The following is a 19,138-nucleotide window of genomic DNA, read 5'->3' on the forward strand; positions in this document are numbered from 1 at the left end:
ACTGGCACCCAGCAACACTGCTCTTCACCTATGCCTACCCAAAGAACCAGAACTTCACCATCCCTAGCTTGAGATACTATATTAGCCACATGAGCGATGCCCAAATCTTCCAGTTGTCAAGTTAAAACTTTGTATCTTAACATTGTCTCTTGCTATTTGGATGGAGCAAGACCATGCAGCCTGATGAAGGTGCTGGGCTACTGCACAGCTCAGCTTCTGGCACCAGGTTGCCCACCAGCACAGCTGAGCCTGTCGACACAGGCAGAAACCCATTCCAGAGGCCCTTCCCAGTCTTGTGTTATTCCAGTGGCTGAACAATGATCTGCTGAGCAGATTGTCTGTTTGGCTAATACTGCCTTAAATCTAACATGCATATATTATCTTACACTAATCCCCAAACACTTACTTACGTGACACAAGATTGCTGCTTGTGCATCACAACACGAAACACGTGAGAAACCATTCCACTGCACAGCTATTTTCTAAAAGCTTCCGAGTTGAAAACTCTCATTATGTTCAGATTTGTTTATTTAAGATTCAGAAAAATTCACTGACCAGATTGTATATTTTTTCCCCTCCAGGTTGCACATTAACTTGACATGTAGTAACTTAAAGAGCTTAACAGTAACCCCAAATTAATATATCCCATGAGTTCCTGTGGCAGTTACAAACTTTCCTTTGTACTTACCTGTTAAAATGAGTTTACTCTGATTAAATACACATTAGTTCGGATACTATACATATTGTGTATATGTAAATATCTTGATAATTTTTTTCCTTAAAAAAAAAAAACAAACAATTATTGGTTTAGTAGAGATAGTAGAAGCTTTTTTTTTTCTTTCTTTCTTCAGGTAAAACTTGTTCAGCATCCTCCAGAGACCAGCAGTTTCCTCTATTCATGTATGACTTTGAAGGCCACAGTCAGAGGTCATGAGAGTCACAACATGTACTAAGTGATGTGCAGCTGGCATAAGGAACCAAAAGATGCTTTATGCTTCTTTTCTCCTTTTTGTCATCTTACAATATGGGCACTAAACTAGAAACCCTTATTTTCATCAGATCTGTATTTCACACATGTGGAGATGGTAAGTGTGATAAATTAGAGAACCAAGATGATAAATTATCACCCCCTCTGTCGGCCATACCTCTGCTCACCAATCCATCTCTCTAAGACTTGAAAAATTCCAAGTGCCTCAATTTCTTTGTAGTGGTGCCCAGGGCTAGACAGACAAGTTTCACTGTTGGTTTGCTTGTTCCACATGAAAAATGTCTTAGTTTTTAAAGCTGATTACCCAGACAACCTTTTATTATCAATGTCATTTCCTTCTTTTATCACCTTCTCATCCTCCAAAAAGGAGAAGGAACTCTTTTATGTGAAACAGATTTTTGGATATGTATTGAAATAAAATTTTACTACATATGTGACTACACTAGTTATAGTCACTACCAACTTGATAAGACTAAATTAATTATCGTTATATCAGGACCTTCTCTATGATCTTACTGATAGCTGATCAACTTGGGAAGAAATTTTAAAGGCATTCCACTACAGAGATTTCCTTTCTTTCTGTAAATAACAGACCCATGATTAGCGAACAAAAAACATTCAAAAATGACAATCAAAATAAATATTCTCAAATGCATTCCTAGTTCCCAACCTGTTTTCATGTTATCTTAATTGTGCAGAATGACTGACTAATCAAAGTAGCACTAACAGCATCCATCCCGATTTGTAGCTTTGAACTTGTCTTGTCATACTTTAGTGTTTATGCAAACTCTTGCATAGAAGAATGACAGCCTCTGTCACAAGACAGAGACTCCATGACACTGTTATTGTGTGTGAACATACAGAATGTCTTTAAATAATAATAATAATAAATCATTAGACAATTCCATAAAGTTTGGCACAAATGCTTTTTTCATGTGTTCTGTTTAAAGCATCTTCTTTCAGTTTGGAACATAGCTTGTATTGAAGCACATCATGTCACCCTTCAAGCTTATGCGTATTTTTTTCTGTTGAAGGAAAATGGGTGTAGTGAAATTAAAAAGTAACAGAGCTGTATCATGGTCACCCAGGAACTTGAAACCATGCTTTATACATAGCCTAAACCTAAGAGATAAATGAACAGTGTATTTCAGGGCGAGATTTATCGGAAGTTCCATTTCCCTGAATAATTTTAATAGCTGATATTTATGGAACCCACAAACTGCTTCACACTGCTAACAAAAATTATTAGTATTGTGGAAAAATAATTTTACCCTGATGAATTCAGTGAAATACTACAGTACTAGCATTTCACGTGAAATGCCATTAGTACTTTCAGGAAAGCAACCACAAACAGCCTTGCAGCTATACCCTGAAGAGATGGATGTTTTAATCAGTGATACAAGCACATTTATCCAATTTTTGTTTTCTTCTAAGCTTATGTCAACTTAAAACACACAAGAATCTATGGCATTAAGAACAGCAATAAGTTTGTGGAAATGTAGGAAGTTCATATTTTTGTTGTTCCTTGCAACTATTTATATAATTTCCTGCACAAAAATATTTTACTGATTTTATGAAGACACACATACAGGTTATTGATCACGTTCTCAGTCTTCCACCCTTCAGCTCCTTGCATGCTGTCTGTAGATACAGAACTGGGGACTGAGGCCCCAGAACTGGGCTTTTAAAGGATTGTGAGAAACAGCTCCTGCAGAGAACCTTGGCAAAGTTAAGAAACAAACCAAAAAAATCCATTACAAGGATTATTATGAGGTTTAATTTAAAGATCTTTAAGGCATGGCAGTGGTAGAGCAAAAGAACTCCATCAAAATTCTGCCTAAAAGCTAAAGATCAGATTCTGATCTAATATCCAACATCTAATAACTCCACTGACATCGACTATGTATTTCTATGAAAATAAATAAATTTAATTTTTAATAGTAATTTACATGTAAGCTAGTTGAAAGTAAACGAAAATGTCTCACCGAAAGGAAATATGAGACATTACAATAAATAAATTTCATCAGGTCTGTATAAGAATTTATGATTTCAAACTCATGTTACTTGCATATCCACTAGTTAAAATTAGTTCTGCTAGAGTATTGAAGATATGAGGTTTTCTCCACCAGAAAACAGACATTTCTGAGAAGAATAACTGCTCACACCTCATAAAAACTACAGTTATGTAAAAGTTGAGGGCCAAATCCGTATCTGATGATTTCAAAAGAATAAAGGCAGAACCTGTGGAATCATAGCTGTGTGGTATGAAATTATTTAATTTGGGATTTTTGTAGAAAATAAAGTAATTCTAAAATTCTATTGACATAATATACAGCTATACACTTAATTTATTCAAACGTGCAGAGCTGCAAAGAACATCCAAATAGAAGTTGTATAAAAAGCAAAAATTGTCATTAAAAAAAGGAATTTAGCCATTTGTACAAAGTAATGTTCTTTCCCTTCAATTTGCTTTTCTTTAGTTTTCATTTTAATCTCAAATTTAAAAATTAGTCAACACACTGAATCAAGTATGTAGATTTTCATTTAAATAAGTCAGTCAACAATTTTTTTTGTATAAAGTATTTAACACTTCATTGTAGAAACATAGGCAAAATGACTATTATAACCAAAATGAAAAATACTGTTCAATCTAAAAAAATGTACTTAAACAAGAACCTGAAAAAGTTTATGATATGCATAACATTGTTCAAGCAAAATTGCACTAGTATTACATAAATCAGGAGTTTTATAAAGGCCCCAATATGGCAAAGTTTAGAAATAGGTAGTATGCATGCACAATAGTACAACAAAAATCTTTTATAAAACAGCAGTTATTTTTGTAATGCTTGTACAAAGGGAGTAAAGAGCAACCACAAACATATTTAATCTGTTAGGTTAATATATTATGATAGCTAAAAGTCAGTCATGTCTAGCAGAGGAAGGAAGAGTCCTCCTCAGTATATATGTGTGAATCAGTCTTTTGTGCCTTTAAAGTTATGTATAAAATACTTTGATTCAGTTCAAACCTGAAAGACATTGTATCCTTTATTTCCATCAAAATTAAAAAAGTTGAGTCAGATTTTCCTTCTTAGCAACAACAGAAAACAAACCAGGTCAGAGCAAGTGCTGGAAACTGATACTGAGGCTTTTCACTTCTGATATCTGGATTTTGGCATTTTACCCAGACTACTGAAACTCGGGTTTAGGTGAGGTTTTACTAATATGCATTTTGCTAATGTTTTATCTCTGCAATATCCCAATTGATTTTTATTTAAAGCATCTGCTGTGTTTTGGATTCCTTAATATCTCTAAACGAGTATGATTTATTTTTTGATTTTTTTTTTTTGTGATTGCCAAAACTGAATGCTGTGATTCTGTGCATGTGCTTAAGGTGTTTTGTGTGTGTGTGTGTTTCCCTACTGCTTGGTACATGTTGAGGAATTATTAATTCATAAGTAATGCATATGATTAAGTGAATAAACATATAATGCATGTGTAGGCAATGCCCTCTTGTGCTCTAGGGTGGCTACTGTCCTAAAGGACTCTTGGAGTTCATATGCTTTGTCCCACAGCAAGTAAGGTTTCAGCTTCCAAGATATATTGTTACTATGTTCTATAAGGTTTTAATAAATACAAAGCTTGTTTACATGGTATATATGTTTAGTATAGCATGTACAGTCACTGAATTTCTGAAACATAATCATTGTGTTCATGCAGATCATTAGATGTTTCATTTCTATAATCTTGTTTACTTCTTGGCAACCTAAAGCTAATTTAAAAGCAAGTTATGTTTGTTTGTGAAAAGTTATCTAGCTTTATCAGGATCTGAAGAGAAATTCTAATGGGCACAAAGAAGAGAGTAGACCATTCAATCATTCTTTCACCATTTAAAATAAACAAAATTACACACTGTACTACAGCTTCCAGACTACATAATGAAAAAGTGCAGATACCATCTTCATTGATTAAGTAGAACCAAAAAAGTTCATAGAAAATAGATTGCTCATTTTCACGCTACAAACGATAATGTTGTTTGCCATTTTAACAAATTTAAAGGTGTGTTATTTCAGCAGCATTGTTGTAAGTTGTACCGTAGTGCAGTTTCTTTTTCATAAAAATACCTTACAAATGGTCAGTCAAAAGTCATCAGCAAAAGAAAAACCCAGAAAACATCAACGAAACAAAAAACAGAGGTAATGCTGATGCCAAAACAATTATAATACTGTTGGTACATAGAAAAGTAATCCTTATATTTTATACATTTATACAGAGTATAAAAGGTAACAGCAGATTATGCCACAGTCTCCCTTATCCCAATATCTATTTTCTTTGGAAGGAGTTCTCTTCTTTCATCAACGCTTGCTAAGGAGTTTCGACAGTTTTGTCCATCCATGTATAACTTTGCATATACTGGATTGGAGTAATTTGTTGGCTGCAGAGAAATTAAGCATACCTTAGATCAGTCAGATTAAACCAAAATAAACATTTATGGATATGGAAATGGGGTTGTTAAAGCTAGAACAAGTACACATAAAATATAATTGGACATATTTAATAGATACCTGGACTTCTGCAAACCTGATAATGGGTTAATTATTTAGTTCAAATTAAATTCATGATATGAGACATGCTATTAAAATAATCAGTGACGTGACATGCAGCATAGTATGATATTAAAACCATAAAAGCAATGACAAAAACAAAAACCTTGAAAAATGTCTCTGAAGTTCACTTGTCCACCTTATTACACCAGAAGATTTCAGAATAGGTATGAAGTAGTTTATAGAGAAGGTGCACTGTGAGACCATGTGACGAGTTTAACAGTAGAAAACTGCAATCAACAGTTTCCATATATTACCTGTTCTAAGACATCAGCATCCCATCAATAGCTGACCATGTTTTCGAATTCTGTGGCCCAAATATACAACATGATTTGACCAAAAATTCAATACTTTCGTAATGAAAATTAAACTTTTTAAAAAAATAAACCAGCATAACTATTAACATATCATAGTATTTACAGATTGAGAAATATCTTCTCAACAAGTTAGGTAGCTTGGACTGTAACGAAAAAATCTATTGAACTGAGTAATACTTCATTACAGGACAAGTCCATTTTTAAGTCTGCAAAGCACTTGAGTATATGAGAAATCTACATACGACAGTGTAAAAGGATGAACATGGATGAAAACTTACTCTCCTATCACTAATGCTAAGGGAAAAGCACTTTCCAAAGTTTATAATATAAATGTCTCAAATAATTTCTTCATACTTTGTGCATTTATTGTCTCCTAGAAGACCTTTGCTATCCAACTTGATATTCAGACTTTCACTTATAAAAACTGGAAAGGGTACTTTGTGGTCAAAACATTCCTTTTTCATAACCAATGAAACAGTACAAGTTTGCTTACACAAATATAAATGTTTACAAAAAGTAGAAGAACAGTAAGACAGAAAACAGGTAAATGAAGTTGTTTAGTGAAAAGTGGTTAATTTTTTTATTACACTCCTTACCCCCTCAAAGGTGGGTAGATTTTCTTTATTTGAACACATGCTGAAAAAACACTTGGGTAACAAGGAATAAAAGGAGTCCAGAATTGTAACTTTCCTTTTTCCTGTTGGTCAAATACTCTTTCTGAATCCAGGGTTCTGATATTCTTTAGGCTGGCTAGCTAAAGCAGCTACTCCTTTGGGTTAGTTAAAATCTGCCTATGCTATCTATTACAGATGACAAAGTGACTGTCATGCTTTCTTAGAATGGAGGAAGAAAAAGGTGAGTCACATTTATTAAAAAAAAATAATAAAAAATATAAAAAAATAAAGAAGCTACTCTTGTATGTTTCTGGAACTTAAATATGTAATAACTGCTGCTGTAATTTATGAGAGCAAAATCTCATTTAAGCCTGTCTAGCCCCATTGAATTGGAGATCTTTACATTTGTCATAATGATTATCATCAGCAAGTTAGGTTTATTTCAACTGACAGGACTTTTTATTTCTTTGACCATCACTGTTAAGGGTGATAACTGCAACAGTTCAAAGAATCTTGCCATTTATATAGTGCCTCATGGACAGTAGGCTCTGTCTCATGATACCTCTTTGAGTAGGTCCTAATGCAGTACAGTGAACCACAAAAAGTAAATAGAGTGATGTGAGTAACAGTTACTGCTGCATATGGGCATATATTCTATGTCTCCTCATCAATGGTTCTGTAGTCCATCAGAAATGTCATACCCTATACAAATTGTTACATTTTGAACAATAAAGAATATGTTACAGTCATGCAAGAATGCAAATGGAACAAAAGATGAATATATACTGAGGCATATGAAAATGAATGTCATATTGATGTCCCTTTTTAATAATTTAAACTTCAATGTTTGCAAACATCATGCTGAATTGTAGTCAGTCTGATACTTTAGAAGTTACTACCTTAAGATGTTCAAAAATTGATTGAAAGCTGCATTGCAAGAATTGATTGAAAAATGCATTGCAAATATTAAAGGAAATTCCTCATTTTAGTGTTTATCAAATTCCTCTAAAATGACATAACTTTTCTTTTTTTTTTTTTTTCTCATTTACTTGGGAACTTCTTTCAGCTTGATAAACTTCACTAAATGTCTGTAATTACAAATGAATTGAAAAATACATCAAGATATACAGCTCCAAATGCTATGCTAACCTTACATAATGCTATGAAAAAGCATCATTTTGCTCACTGGCTTTGCATCCCTTTGCATCCCCATACATTTGCAGTTTTAGATCTTTGTATGCAGAGAGGAACCCCTTATCTCAAAATTAAAATGTATTAATTCCTGTCATTCTTCCTCACATTAAAAAAATAAAAATAAAAATAAAAATAAAAAAAAATGAAACCACACACAAGATACCTCTATTCTAAAATGACAGACAAACTTTCTTTAGCGAGGGGCTGTGGTGGAATGAAATGGATTTGAATCATCATTTCTCACCCCTGTTGATAGTGGTCCTTTCAAGTCAGAGTTTAGGTAGATTGATGGAGTTGTGTGGGGAAGCTTGAATGCAGTGGGCCCTCCCCCTATGTATCTGGCCTGTATAAACAGAAAAATTTAGTTTCTGTGCTAACAGAGTATTTTCTATGTGTACTTATAATCACTGTTACACAAACAGTGCACTGATTGAAAACATTATTTTAGAGTGATCAATAGCAACAGTAATTTTAAAAAAGCTGATTGCATGTATTCTTCACCTTGAAAAATTCTTTCATTCAGTCTGAGAAAAACATTCAGCATTTTAAAATCATTTTTTCATTAAGTATTAGAGCCCGACTTCAAAATGAGCATTGGTTCAGTTACTCATCCCCCGGGAGTAACTCCATTTTCAGCTTACCTCTTGTACTCTGCACACTGGCTATGTGATTCAGCGATGACATTCCTAGAGCTAACAGTAATCCGGTTATTGCTTTGTCAGAAATGCCACAGAATGATGGCTGCCCTTTGGTGTATGTCTGATTACGGAGCTCTAGGAAAGATATCGCAGCATTACCCTGTTCATCCCATGTCACATCACTCAGGATGTTCAGTCACTGAAGAGTGCTGCTGCAGAATGACAGCATCTTTACACGAAAATGATAATACTTACTAGTTTTGTGTAAACATTTAATCTATCTATCCAGCCAGGACTCTGAATTCTGTATGCCTTTGGGAGTTTTCATATATGAAGTAAGTTAAATCTTCTATGTATGAATACATTCTTTCACACTTCAAAAGGTAGACTCTATGATAATGTATTTCCATTCAGTATTTGTGACTAGACTAAGAAGATGATTAGGCAACTCAAGGCAGAATGTCTGTGACAAAACTCACTTCACAGTTTAGTTCCAGCTCTATTTTTGTAAAATACAGGCACTAGGAAAGAATGTCCATCATCAAGCATCAGACTGCAAAAACTTTTGTTAATATACACAGGAAGTTTCTTCTAACGAAACCTAACTTGTCTATATGTTCACTATGTCGTTAAATCTAAACACCATCATTTTGTATCTATTAATGGCAGTTAAAGTCAAAATCTTTTAAAGACATAAATTAAGTAATGTTTTGGCCACTTAAAAAAGAAAAAAAAAATACCTTTTCTGCATTTACAGTAAAATCTGAGGCTAAAAGACCACCTTCACTGTGATCATGGCCCACCTCATACATGTTATATGATGGATTGCCAATTTCAACATTGATTCCTCCATTTATAATGGGTTGTCTTCTGATAGTTTTTGTCCTGTAATGCATAAACACAAGAAATAAGCTAGTGACTTAAGCTAGTAGCATACAAGCGTTGAACAGCTAGACTTATTTTAACACTTCACAATCATCCTGGAAGAGATTTAAAAACACTAAATTCTACATAAAAAACATTACATTTCAAAATATAATTTTAAGAAAAAACAAAACAAAACACATTCTTTACTGAAGTCAACTCTATTTCTCTTCTGAAGAGTGATTATTTAACTGTTGAGAATGACTTCTTCCACTTAAACAATTTACAGACTAGCAACTAGTTTTAACAAATTGGCTATGAATGAATCTGTTGTTTAGGAACAGCAGCATCTGACATTCATGGAGCCTGGCAGTGTCAGCATTACTAATGCTACAGCCAGAAATGTCTTTTGTTGGCTTTTCAAAAAGAAGAAATATTTTTATTTTTTTTTTCTCCTTCCCTTCACACTTCTTCACAAAATTTTAAAGGAGTTAAAAGGAGACATTATCTCAGTTAACAAGACCCAAGAGAAAGGAAGATGCTCAGGAACAACCAGAAGACCAACTACTGGACTGAAGTAGGTGTTTTGCCATCTAAGTCTTCTGAATCTTCTTTAGTAGGCCACATCGATATTATTTGGAATATTTCCTTGTTAAATCTCCCTCTCCATTACCACCATTTTTCTAAACACAAGAAAGTCAACAGCTCTTCCAAACATCTTTATACAGTAGAAATTCCCCAACAACTCTTCACAGCCTTTGAAGAAGTCAAAATATCTACTACACTCCTTAATGAAATTATGAGTTCTAGGGCAGCTAAAATTCAAGAGAACAAAAGATTCACTGTTCAGTGCTGGAACTTGTTTTCCTGTACAAGATAAATATAGTACTGATGATGAGGCTCAAGACTCTACAGTAGGTACTCTGAACATTGTTTACATCTTCACTATAACTTACACAAAATCGAAAAGAACTAATCAATGTAAATAAATCAGAGTGAACTATAATTAGAAACTGGAAATTCTGCACAGGCTCTATCTGCAGGTATCCATAGACATGAGCAATATTTCTTAATTACGTGGTTCCAAAAAAATACATTAATTCTGCTTACTAAGTTCACTAAGTCTCTGGCTAAAATTATTAACACTTTTTCAGCCTTGGCAGGATTGAGCAAACTTGACAAGAAAGAACTATATCATCTACTGCAGGTGGAATACAAACACATTAAATATCAATTGTTCCAGCAAGAATCAAAATGTAACTAACTAATTGTATCCATAAACAGTTTGCTTGTTTTTAACATTCTCAACATTGAAGATTTTTGATATCAGTAAGGTGCACATATTTCAAAGATTTACTTTTTATTTTATACATAACTATAAAAAATACTTACCTTCTTTTTCTTTTGCAAAGAAATAGTCCAATTACCAGAGTAGTGATCAAAGTCACCAATAAGACAAGAGGAACAATGATTGCAATGCTTCCTAAAACAGGAAAAGGAAATCTCACTGAACATTCACAGCTAAGTCTAATCACAGATGTAAAAAAGTTAAATTAATTTAAAAAATAATAATTTACCTTACCAACAAGTGAAATTTCATGTGATAAGCTTCATTAATTTTAGATTTGAATGTTGAAAAAATATCACAGGTACTGGTGTAAACACTACCAGAATTTTTTGTCAATCATACCCGAGTTAATTCTCACCACACACACACCTCTCCTAAACCCTGCCCTCATTTGCAGTGATAACATATGAAGGTGCATGGAATTGCCACACACTTTGGACTTAAGTAGCATGGTCACTGATTTCAACTGCCTCCATCATCTCCAGCAGTATATTTAAGTCACACAACTAATAATTTGTAAGATTCAGTGCATCGTTCTGATTGAAGAATTCTATTGTTAGCATTAATATATATTTATTACTTTTATTTGTGGGAGACATAAAGTGTAGTAAGCAATATTAATTTCTGTGTGGTTGGCATATCCCTTCCTTTTACTGCATTCTACTCAAGAGCCAGTAATTTTGTTATGTTGATATAAGCAATCAAGGCAACTACAATAATGCTTAATGTAGCAGAAAAACAGTGTACAGATCAGACAGGAATGTTAAAGCAGAGGAGGGAGCAGGGAAGAAGAAAGTCAGCTGAACGTTATTTTAGCAGATAAATAAAATGAAACCTGCAAAAGTAAGGTCAGCAGTGGTACCCTTCTAAGAATTTCTCAGCTCGTAGTTCAGCAATAAAAAAAAACAAACAACATACAAGTACTTTTATGTTGTAATATCTCTCAAAGTGATCCTTACAGACCACAGGACTCTAGTATGAAGCAAATGTGGAATGAAATGCATTTCCTCTAATATCACAATACTTAATTGGTGGAAAATGCTTACTGTTTCATTGACTAGATGGGTTGATTCATAACAAAATAAGCTGTTGATAGTCTGCTCTCCATGAAACAGTATTAATAAAGAAATGCAAAAAAAACGTCCTTGAATTCTACCTGAAAGTCAAGTCAGGTTCTCAGAGGCCCAAAATAAAGTACTATTGAACAAAAACCTTAAGGATTCTGAATTCACTTCAGCTTATAAAGATTCAACACGTAAAGGACATTAAACAATTACTATTTTAAGATAGCATTTGTGCAAATACCTGGATGAAGTTCTCCTTTGGAGATAAAAAAAAATAAAAAAATGTTCATTTTGTCTTGGCACGTAAACTTACACAAAAAAAACCTGAAAAACAGGCTACTAAATGTGAGCTAATGTCTGGAAACCATGGTGCATCCTGGGGTCTAGCAGAAGGCAAAAGATAAACAGATGTTTCCTAAATCATAGCAGGTATTCCCTCAACAAGTAATATCTAGCTAGGTTTTGCCTGTGTTTTTTTTTTGTTTGTTTGTTTGTTTTGTTTGTTTGTTTTGTTTTGTTTTGCCTGTTTCTGACTTGTAAGTTTTATCACTTGTCTGTAAGTTTTTTCACTTGTCTGGATTGGTAGGAAGATTTCATCTAAGCATCAAGCTGACCTGAATAGTGGGCAATTCGTTCTCCTGCTCTTCTTGGGTTAAATGTGACTGAGACGTACAGCAGGGTACCATCAGCATACTCAATGCACTGCAGGGGACTTTGTCCAGTTTAAACTGCCAATACCATAGCAATGCTATCCTTTTATGCTTACAGATATGTTTAAAAAAAAAAAACACAACAGGAGCTATTCTTATTTTCAGGGTGATTTTCACAGTAGGTAAAATTCAAACCTCTGCAGACAGCCAATGCAAAAGTTATGAACTACTTACAACTCTATTTTTGATGCTTTCAGTGGGACTTAAATGGTCAGAGGTCTTGTACTAGTTCTCTGCACAGCAGTGATATCACCAAGCACTTGTCACTTGATAACATTTTAAGAAAAGTGCAGGCTAGCCTTGAAACAGGGAGTGTATGGCATATGGCACATAGCCAAACCTTCTCATGAAACAGTGTCAATCAAAATGTTAAAAAAATAAATAAAAAAAAAAAAGCTTTTTTATCCCTCTCAATTTAAAACAGGTAACCAGCACATATCATTTCACAAACTCATATTCTAAAAAGTATCATCAAGTTAAAATTTGATGAGCAATAGCAGTTGTTTGAAGTACTTACTTGTACTAATATTGTCAGACTTGCTGCTTTTGGGAGCTGGCCTCTCACACTGTGTGCCTGACCAGTTGGCTGAACATCTAAAAGGATCCAATTAAAATGATAAAATTAATAGATGTCAGCTGTTAACACAGTAACCTATTAAAGAGACCACCAGCATCTTCTCAAGAGCTACACAAATGACAACTGTGATTTTACAAAGTAAACAATAAGCTTCATGAAAGGAGTCAACAGCAATCTGCCATAGTGCTTACAATATTCTGAGCAAGTTTTTAGTTCAAAACTACAGTTTTGTATCTTCAGTTGCTGCTATTATCACTGCAATCTTGATTCCAGAGTCCTTTTCTAAAATTACTGGATAATAAAATAACTAATAGTATATTAATGTATCTTATACCAATTATCATCTACTATGCGATCATGAAGGAGCATGTGAGCTGAATCCATGCATAGATAACTTAGTCTAGCAAGGTTTATTTGTACTATGTTGTTTTAGGGTCAGCTTTGATCTAGAAGCTCTATCAGCCACTTCCACATTGCAAAAAGAGTATTTGACTGGACATAAAGCACTACACACATCCAGTAACTCGCACTATGTATACTAATTGCCTCCTCCCAGGGTGCTGCTGTTCCCCATTGCACTGAATAATAAAAAGTTTACCATGAAATACTTCTTACAGACCTGGCTGTAATAATTTACTTGCACAGTTAAGATCAATCTTTTAGTAATATTCACAAACTTACTGACGTTTTCTTTCTATTCACATAAATGTTTTCCTGAAAATTCCATAATGCTTTATATTTTTTTAAAAATTAACTATATAAGTACATACATATTTATAGCAATGTATACATATGCTTGTAAGAGAGTTAAAGCATAAAAAGCTATGAAACTGAATGGATAGGAGTATCTCCACTGGCTTCAGAGGTCCTTGAATACTGATAATGTGAAGAATAAATATTTCGTGAGGTAGGTGCCTGGATGAGCACAAAGTTATTCAGCTGTAATTTCCTTGTGTGAACATCAATATGCAAATATTTCCTCAACTGAGAAGTTGCTCTCCATGCATACAAGTAAACACAAGGAGTTCATGCATGCAGCCTCAGCACATCCATCAGAAAGGGAAACAAATACCTGAATGAAATCCCGTTGCTTATTCATCCTGCTGTAAGTATGATTAAGTTTACTATGGAACCTGAAACTCTCCTTGTGGAAACGGCAGAAGTAGTCACTTTTCATCTGCCTCTTGCATATTGTGCAGTGACTCATATTTTTCACTGTATTTTTGAATTATTTATGAGTTTCAATAGGGGTTATCTTTAGGAAAATGCAATAGAGCATTACTTTGCATGCAGTTCTAAGAACAGCTATTATCTAGTGCCTTTCTAAGGATTAAACGAATTGCAGAGTTTAGGGCTGGACATGCTTAATGAGCAACATTGTTCTATGATACAAAAAGGTTTGGAAAGATACAAAATATTCCAGATAAATATTGTGGAATTATTCCAGGAGAGTCCCAGCTAGATTTGATGATCATGCCTCTGACTCTCTTTTGTCTTTGCAGATCACATGGGAAAAAAGACTAATTTATCCCTTTCCTCTTAAGCCTTCTCCAGCACAATCCAATATTCAGACAAAACCTTTTACTGTGTTTCATGCTAAGTTTGAACCTTCTTTGGAAGGTTTCTAATTTCTTTTTTTTTTTTTTTTTTTTTTTGGTAGGACATGTTATGCACGTGCTTAGCTCAAACTCTACAGACATAAGCAATGCACAGATGGTATTTAAAAACGTGTTTATTAATTGATAGTTGGTTCAAAAAAATTCCTACATAGAGTACTTCTGTTATAATTTAGTAAATTCTTATATTTAAATTTAAATGCATATTTCCATTTCCTCACAGCAAAGGAACCTCCCCAATTGCCAACTAATTACAGACAATATGATTCACAATAATATAGTTTAAAACTGAAGCCAACTGACATGTTTACTCCTGATTACCACCATTTTAGCTCTTTCCAAGCCAAAAAAAAAACCCACGATTTTAGTATTTTAAAAGATGCATTTGTTCCTTTTTTTTTTTTTTTATAGATCCATTTTTATCAATTATATCAAATTGAAGTGATTACACTGATGGCCTACCTTATTAGGATGCTATTAAGGAAGTATTTTTTCAAAAGTTTACCATTTAATGCACAGCCGCAAAGAAAGTATCTCCATTCTTATAGACAAACACCTTAAATTTTTATATTTAGTATATTCTACAGGGAACCAAACTGTTGGTATGCAACAACCAAGAAAGAAATATGTTTTACTGGAAGTTTTGCATCATTGCTCTTGAGGTTTAAGTTCCACTTAATGCTATACTATGGAAAATAAAATAAGAGTTAGACATACCTTTACTTTGTACCTAAATCCTTATATTGAAAGTTTCAAACAGTTCTGCTGTATAAGAGAATCACTACTGTAAACCTACTTTAAAACTCTTAAAAGAATATAACTTAGTGAGACTAGTAAAAGATTCACCATTGAAGTATGCCAAGTATAAGCTTATCAGAAAATTGTGCATACTGTACACATTCTTCAAAATCTTATAGCAGATATGACACCATGACAGCTGGTGAAGAAAGAAAACCTACAGTTCTATATGTAGAAAACAAAGGAACAAATTAAGGTAGTAGGATTAGTAGTTCTTGGCATTTTAATTGCAAAAAGTCAGCAATACTGAAACAGTTCTGAGCAATTTGATAAAAATCTCATAAAACATGATAGTTGCCACTTCACTTTCCTTTTCCAAAGGCTTGCTGTCACCAATACCTTTCAGTGGGATGAAAGCTGACAGGATGGCAATAATTTTCTTCTGAAATTAGACATAAAATGCTTGCCCTTTTATGGTCCGGGAAGCCATTAAAGAATCTTGGGCATACAGAACAGAAAACAAAATAAGGTCCAAGGGAAAGGTGTTTGCAAGGGAATTTGACACCAAAAATTAGCCTTGACCAGGCACATGAATAATGCTGGGGTTAGGACATGGAAAACAGTTGCTGTAGGAATGTGGGAAAGATTAGTAGATATGAATTACTTTTACTAGTGTTCAGATACAGTAGACATAAGTTGTTCTTAATAACAACAGACATTTTTCTGATATTAGAACATTTAGACTCAGACTGCTCAGTATCTAGCATGGGAACTGACTTCTGGTTTAATTGGATGCACATCATTTTGTACTTTTCCAAATCATTTGATATCAGGAGTTTTTGTTCTGTACTACTGCCAAGAGTTTTATGGCCAAAGATATGACATTTGCAGTATAGGCCAAAAAAAAAAAAAAAAGGGAATTGACGAAGCAGAAAGCCGCTGATTTCATTGCATAAAGCCACTAGTTTCAGTGAAGACATACATGCTATAAAGAACTGCACAGAAAGACAGTGATAAAGCCTAATCTGAGCTACACAAACAAATAAAGATGGAAACAGATGGGGATCTTGACAGTGAAGGACAGGTTGGAGTCAGTTGAGTGGTGCAAGGTGCTACAGGTGCAAATCTCCAGCCCCCAATAGAGTCAGTGAACAGATCAAAGAGCAACAGCATCCTAGAGAATGCCAATATAAATCCTGAAAGTGAATGTAATAAACAAAAGGTTGTACATGGCCTGCTGCCAAGGTCATTAATGAAACTACCTACAGCTCTCTCTCTTACAATTTAGTTCTACATTTAGAAAGAGGTGACTGCTCAGGAAACACACATTCTGAGATACAGACTGCCTGTGCAATAACAATTATTTATGCAGAGGAAATAGTATTGCAGAAGAGAAATGTTTTAAAAACTCTAAACTGGAATTGTAAAGACATCTGACTTGTAATGAGAAACATTCAGAATTAAGACATTTACATTTTAGAGAATGATCATGCTGTTGTTACAGAATCTATTCATGAGAGAAAATGTCTCTTTTCTCTATTTTTCTATAAACCTTACAGGTCAGTGCACTGAAACACTCTAAACTCAATTATACGGGCACTTGACCAAAAGGAGCCATTTGACTATGAAATGTCTGAACAAATAGAAAAAGCTAGTAAAAAGGCTAAATTGGAGGCAGTGTGGATTTTCCTTTTTTTTTTTTTTTTTTTTTTTTTTTGGTGTGTGTGTGTGTGTGCCAAAGGCATTGTCATAAAATATAATATAGAAGGCATAATACGCAGTTAAAAGTGCTCTTGTAAAGATGTAAAGAGCTGTTTTCCAACTCAATACACCAGTGTGTAACAAAAAAAGTCAGAAAGCAGCACTAAAAGATTAGACCAGAAGTACAACAGAATCTGTGAAACAGTCATTACAATACAGAGGTTGAAGGGGAATTGAAAATGTCTCTTACCTAAAAATGTTATTTCTTCATTACAGTATATATAGCGAAGTAAATTTCTAACTTTTATTTTTAGTAAAGACATAGATAGCAATGTATTAAAAATAGTAAAAGCATTTAAAGGAAAGTATCCAGCCCCTCTATTTTGAGAACACATTAAAATTCTACTAGAAAATGTCTTCTCATTAGTATTATAATTCTTTGTAAGATGAGAACACAGAACATCTGAATTATAGTTATTTACTATTTGTATTAAATTGCACCAAAAGGCAGAAATTAAAATAATTCACTTTTTCCCTAAAACTCTGTAGAAAGACATAGTATGAAATAATCCTTGCCCTATACTAAGTCACTGAACTATTCCTTATTAATTAATTAAATAAATAATAGCGATACTTAGTAGAAGCAGTCTTCATAAAGGGAGCTGATAGTACAGAGTTATACCCACAGACAAACCCCCAAAGTGAAGGAATTTGTTGTAGAAGCTACGGGATTGAAACCTTACAACACAACTTGAAAAGGAAGTACAGGTTACCTTGCAGTTCAAAAAATTAAGAATAGAAAAATAGAAAAACTGCATAACCCAAAAGCAGACAACGTTTCCAACAGAAAATTACTTTTGAGGAATGCAAAGAATTTTGCTAACAACATACAAGAAAAACTGTGACTTTTAACATTAATTTAATTTTTGCATGACATTAATACACAGAAATCTTCATTCACAGCTAGTGCATGGTGTTCACTGCTAAGGAAAAAGCCTTGAGATGCATCTTAGCCTCTGTGATTCCAAAGTAAAAAAAACTAAGTGTAATCATGAACTCCATGCCATTAGGAATTTGTATACAATACATATACTATTATAATATTTTAATAATATTAACATAGAGTATATAATATTTTAATATTATTAACATAGAGTAAATATATAAAAATTAAGCATGTCTAGATGACTACCGCTTCAGCTGAAATTACACTGAGCAACCAAGTAAAAGAAAAAGAATAGACTGAAGTGGTAAAAATATTAAAAGAATGAGAACTGAGTGGATCAATAGATATATGACAAACCATGTTTCTCTCTCCTTCGCACAGAGGTAAATTAGTGATGTATGGCAGCAGTTGCTATGCAAGTTTTATCTGAACAATTTTAAACTTATAAAGGGTACTTGCATTACAGCCTAGCTGCTAAATGGTCAATGAAGAATGTACATATTCCTGTTTTCCGAGGTCTTGTCACTTTTTTCCTTTGCCAACTACTCCTCAAACAGCTGTTTGCATTTAGTTCTTTAACTAATGCTAGTTTACAATACAAACTGAATGAAAGATCTTCTACAATATAAAGTTACAACCTGTTGATTATGTTCAAATTCAAGACATTTATAACAAACATTTTTTAGTTGAAAAAGAAAGGTCTCAACTAGCATAATACAGTGAAATTCCTGTTGTAATTATAACTGTGTTATAGCTATATAGTTATATTTAGCTTCATTAAATATATCCTAGGAAAGCATATGGAAAACATTTATTGCAAAATACTTGATGTATTTTTCTGTTCTATGATTTATACTGCCTGTCATGATTACAATTGCTTTCTAGTCTTAGGCTGTCTTCTCAATGCTATGATTATTCTATGCTGCAATAGCTTTTTTTCTACTCAATCTTCAGAAAATGCCAGTCAGGGGACTTCACAAGATTTCCTTCCTGTCCAGAACCAGACTATGGATCTACCTTAACCTTTTTTTTTTTGATCAGAGTCCTGCCATAGTTTTACATTTACTTATGAGTTTGCATACACTTACAGTGTTTCTACATACATATATTTACATACAAACTGTTCATATTTGAAGATTTTTAATGAGAAAGAAACGTCAGGAGAGAGGTACAGCATCACAGGAATATGAGCTTGAGGGAAAGTACTTCATCTGGATGAACT

General features: G+C 33.6%; 1 protein-coding gene across 1 annotated transcript in view; it reads right to left on the bottom strand.

Annotated features, from left to right (window-relative positions):
* Positions 1-4,586: 4,586 nt before the first annotated feature.
* Positions 4,587-19,138, bottom strand: part of LRP1B (LDL receptor related protein 1B) — a 501,801-nt gene continuing 487,249 nt past the window's right edge. Inside the window, 5 exon segments of the mRNA XM_032190067.1 lie at positions 4,587-5,420; positions 7,959-8,057; positions 9,093-9,237; positions 10,609-10,699; positions 12,856-12,932. Of these exon segments, the coding sequence (XP_032045958.1) occupies positions 5,280-5,420; positions 7,959-8,057; positions 9,093-9,237; positions 10,609-10,699; positions 12,856-12,932 (553 nt within the window). The 3' untranslated portion in view covers positions 4,587-5,279.

Source organism: Aythya fuligula, chromosome 6 (genome assembly GCF_009819795.1).
Source record: "Aythya fuligula isolate bAytFul2 chromosome 6, bAytFul2.pri, whole genome shotgun sequence".
NCBI lineage: Eukaryota > Metazoa > Chordata > Aves > Anseriformes > Anatidae > Aythya > Aythya fuligula.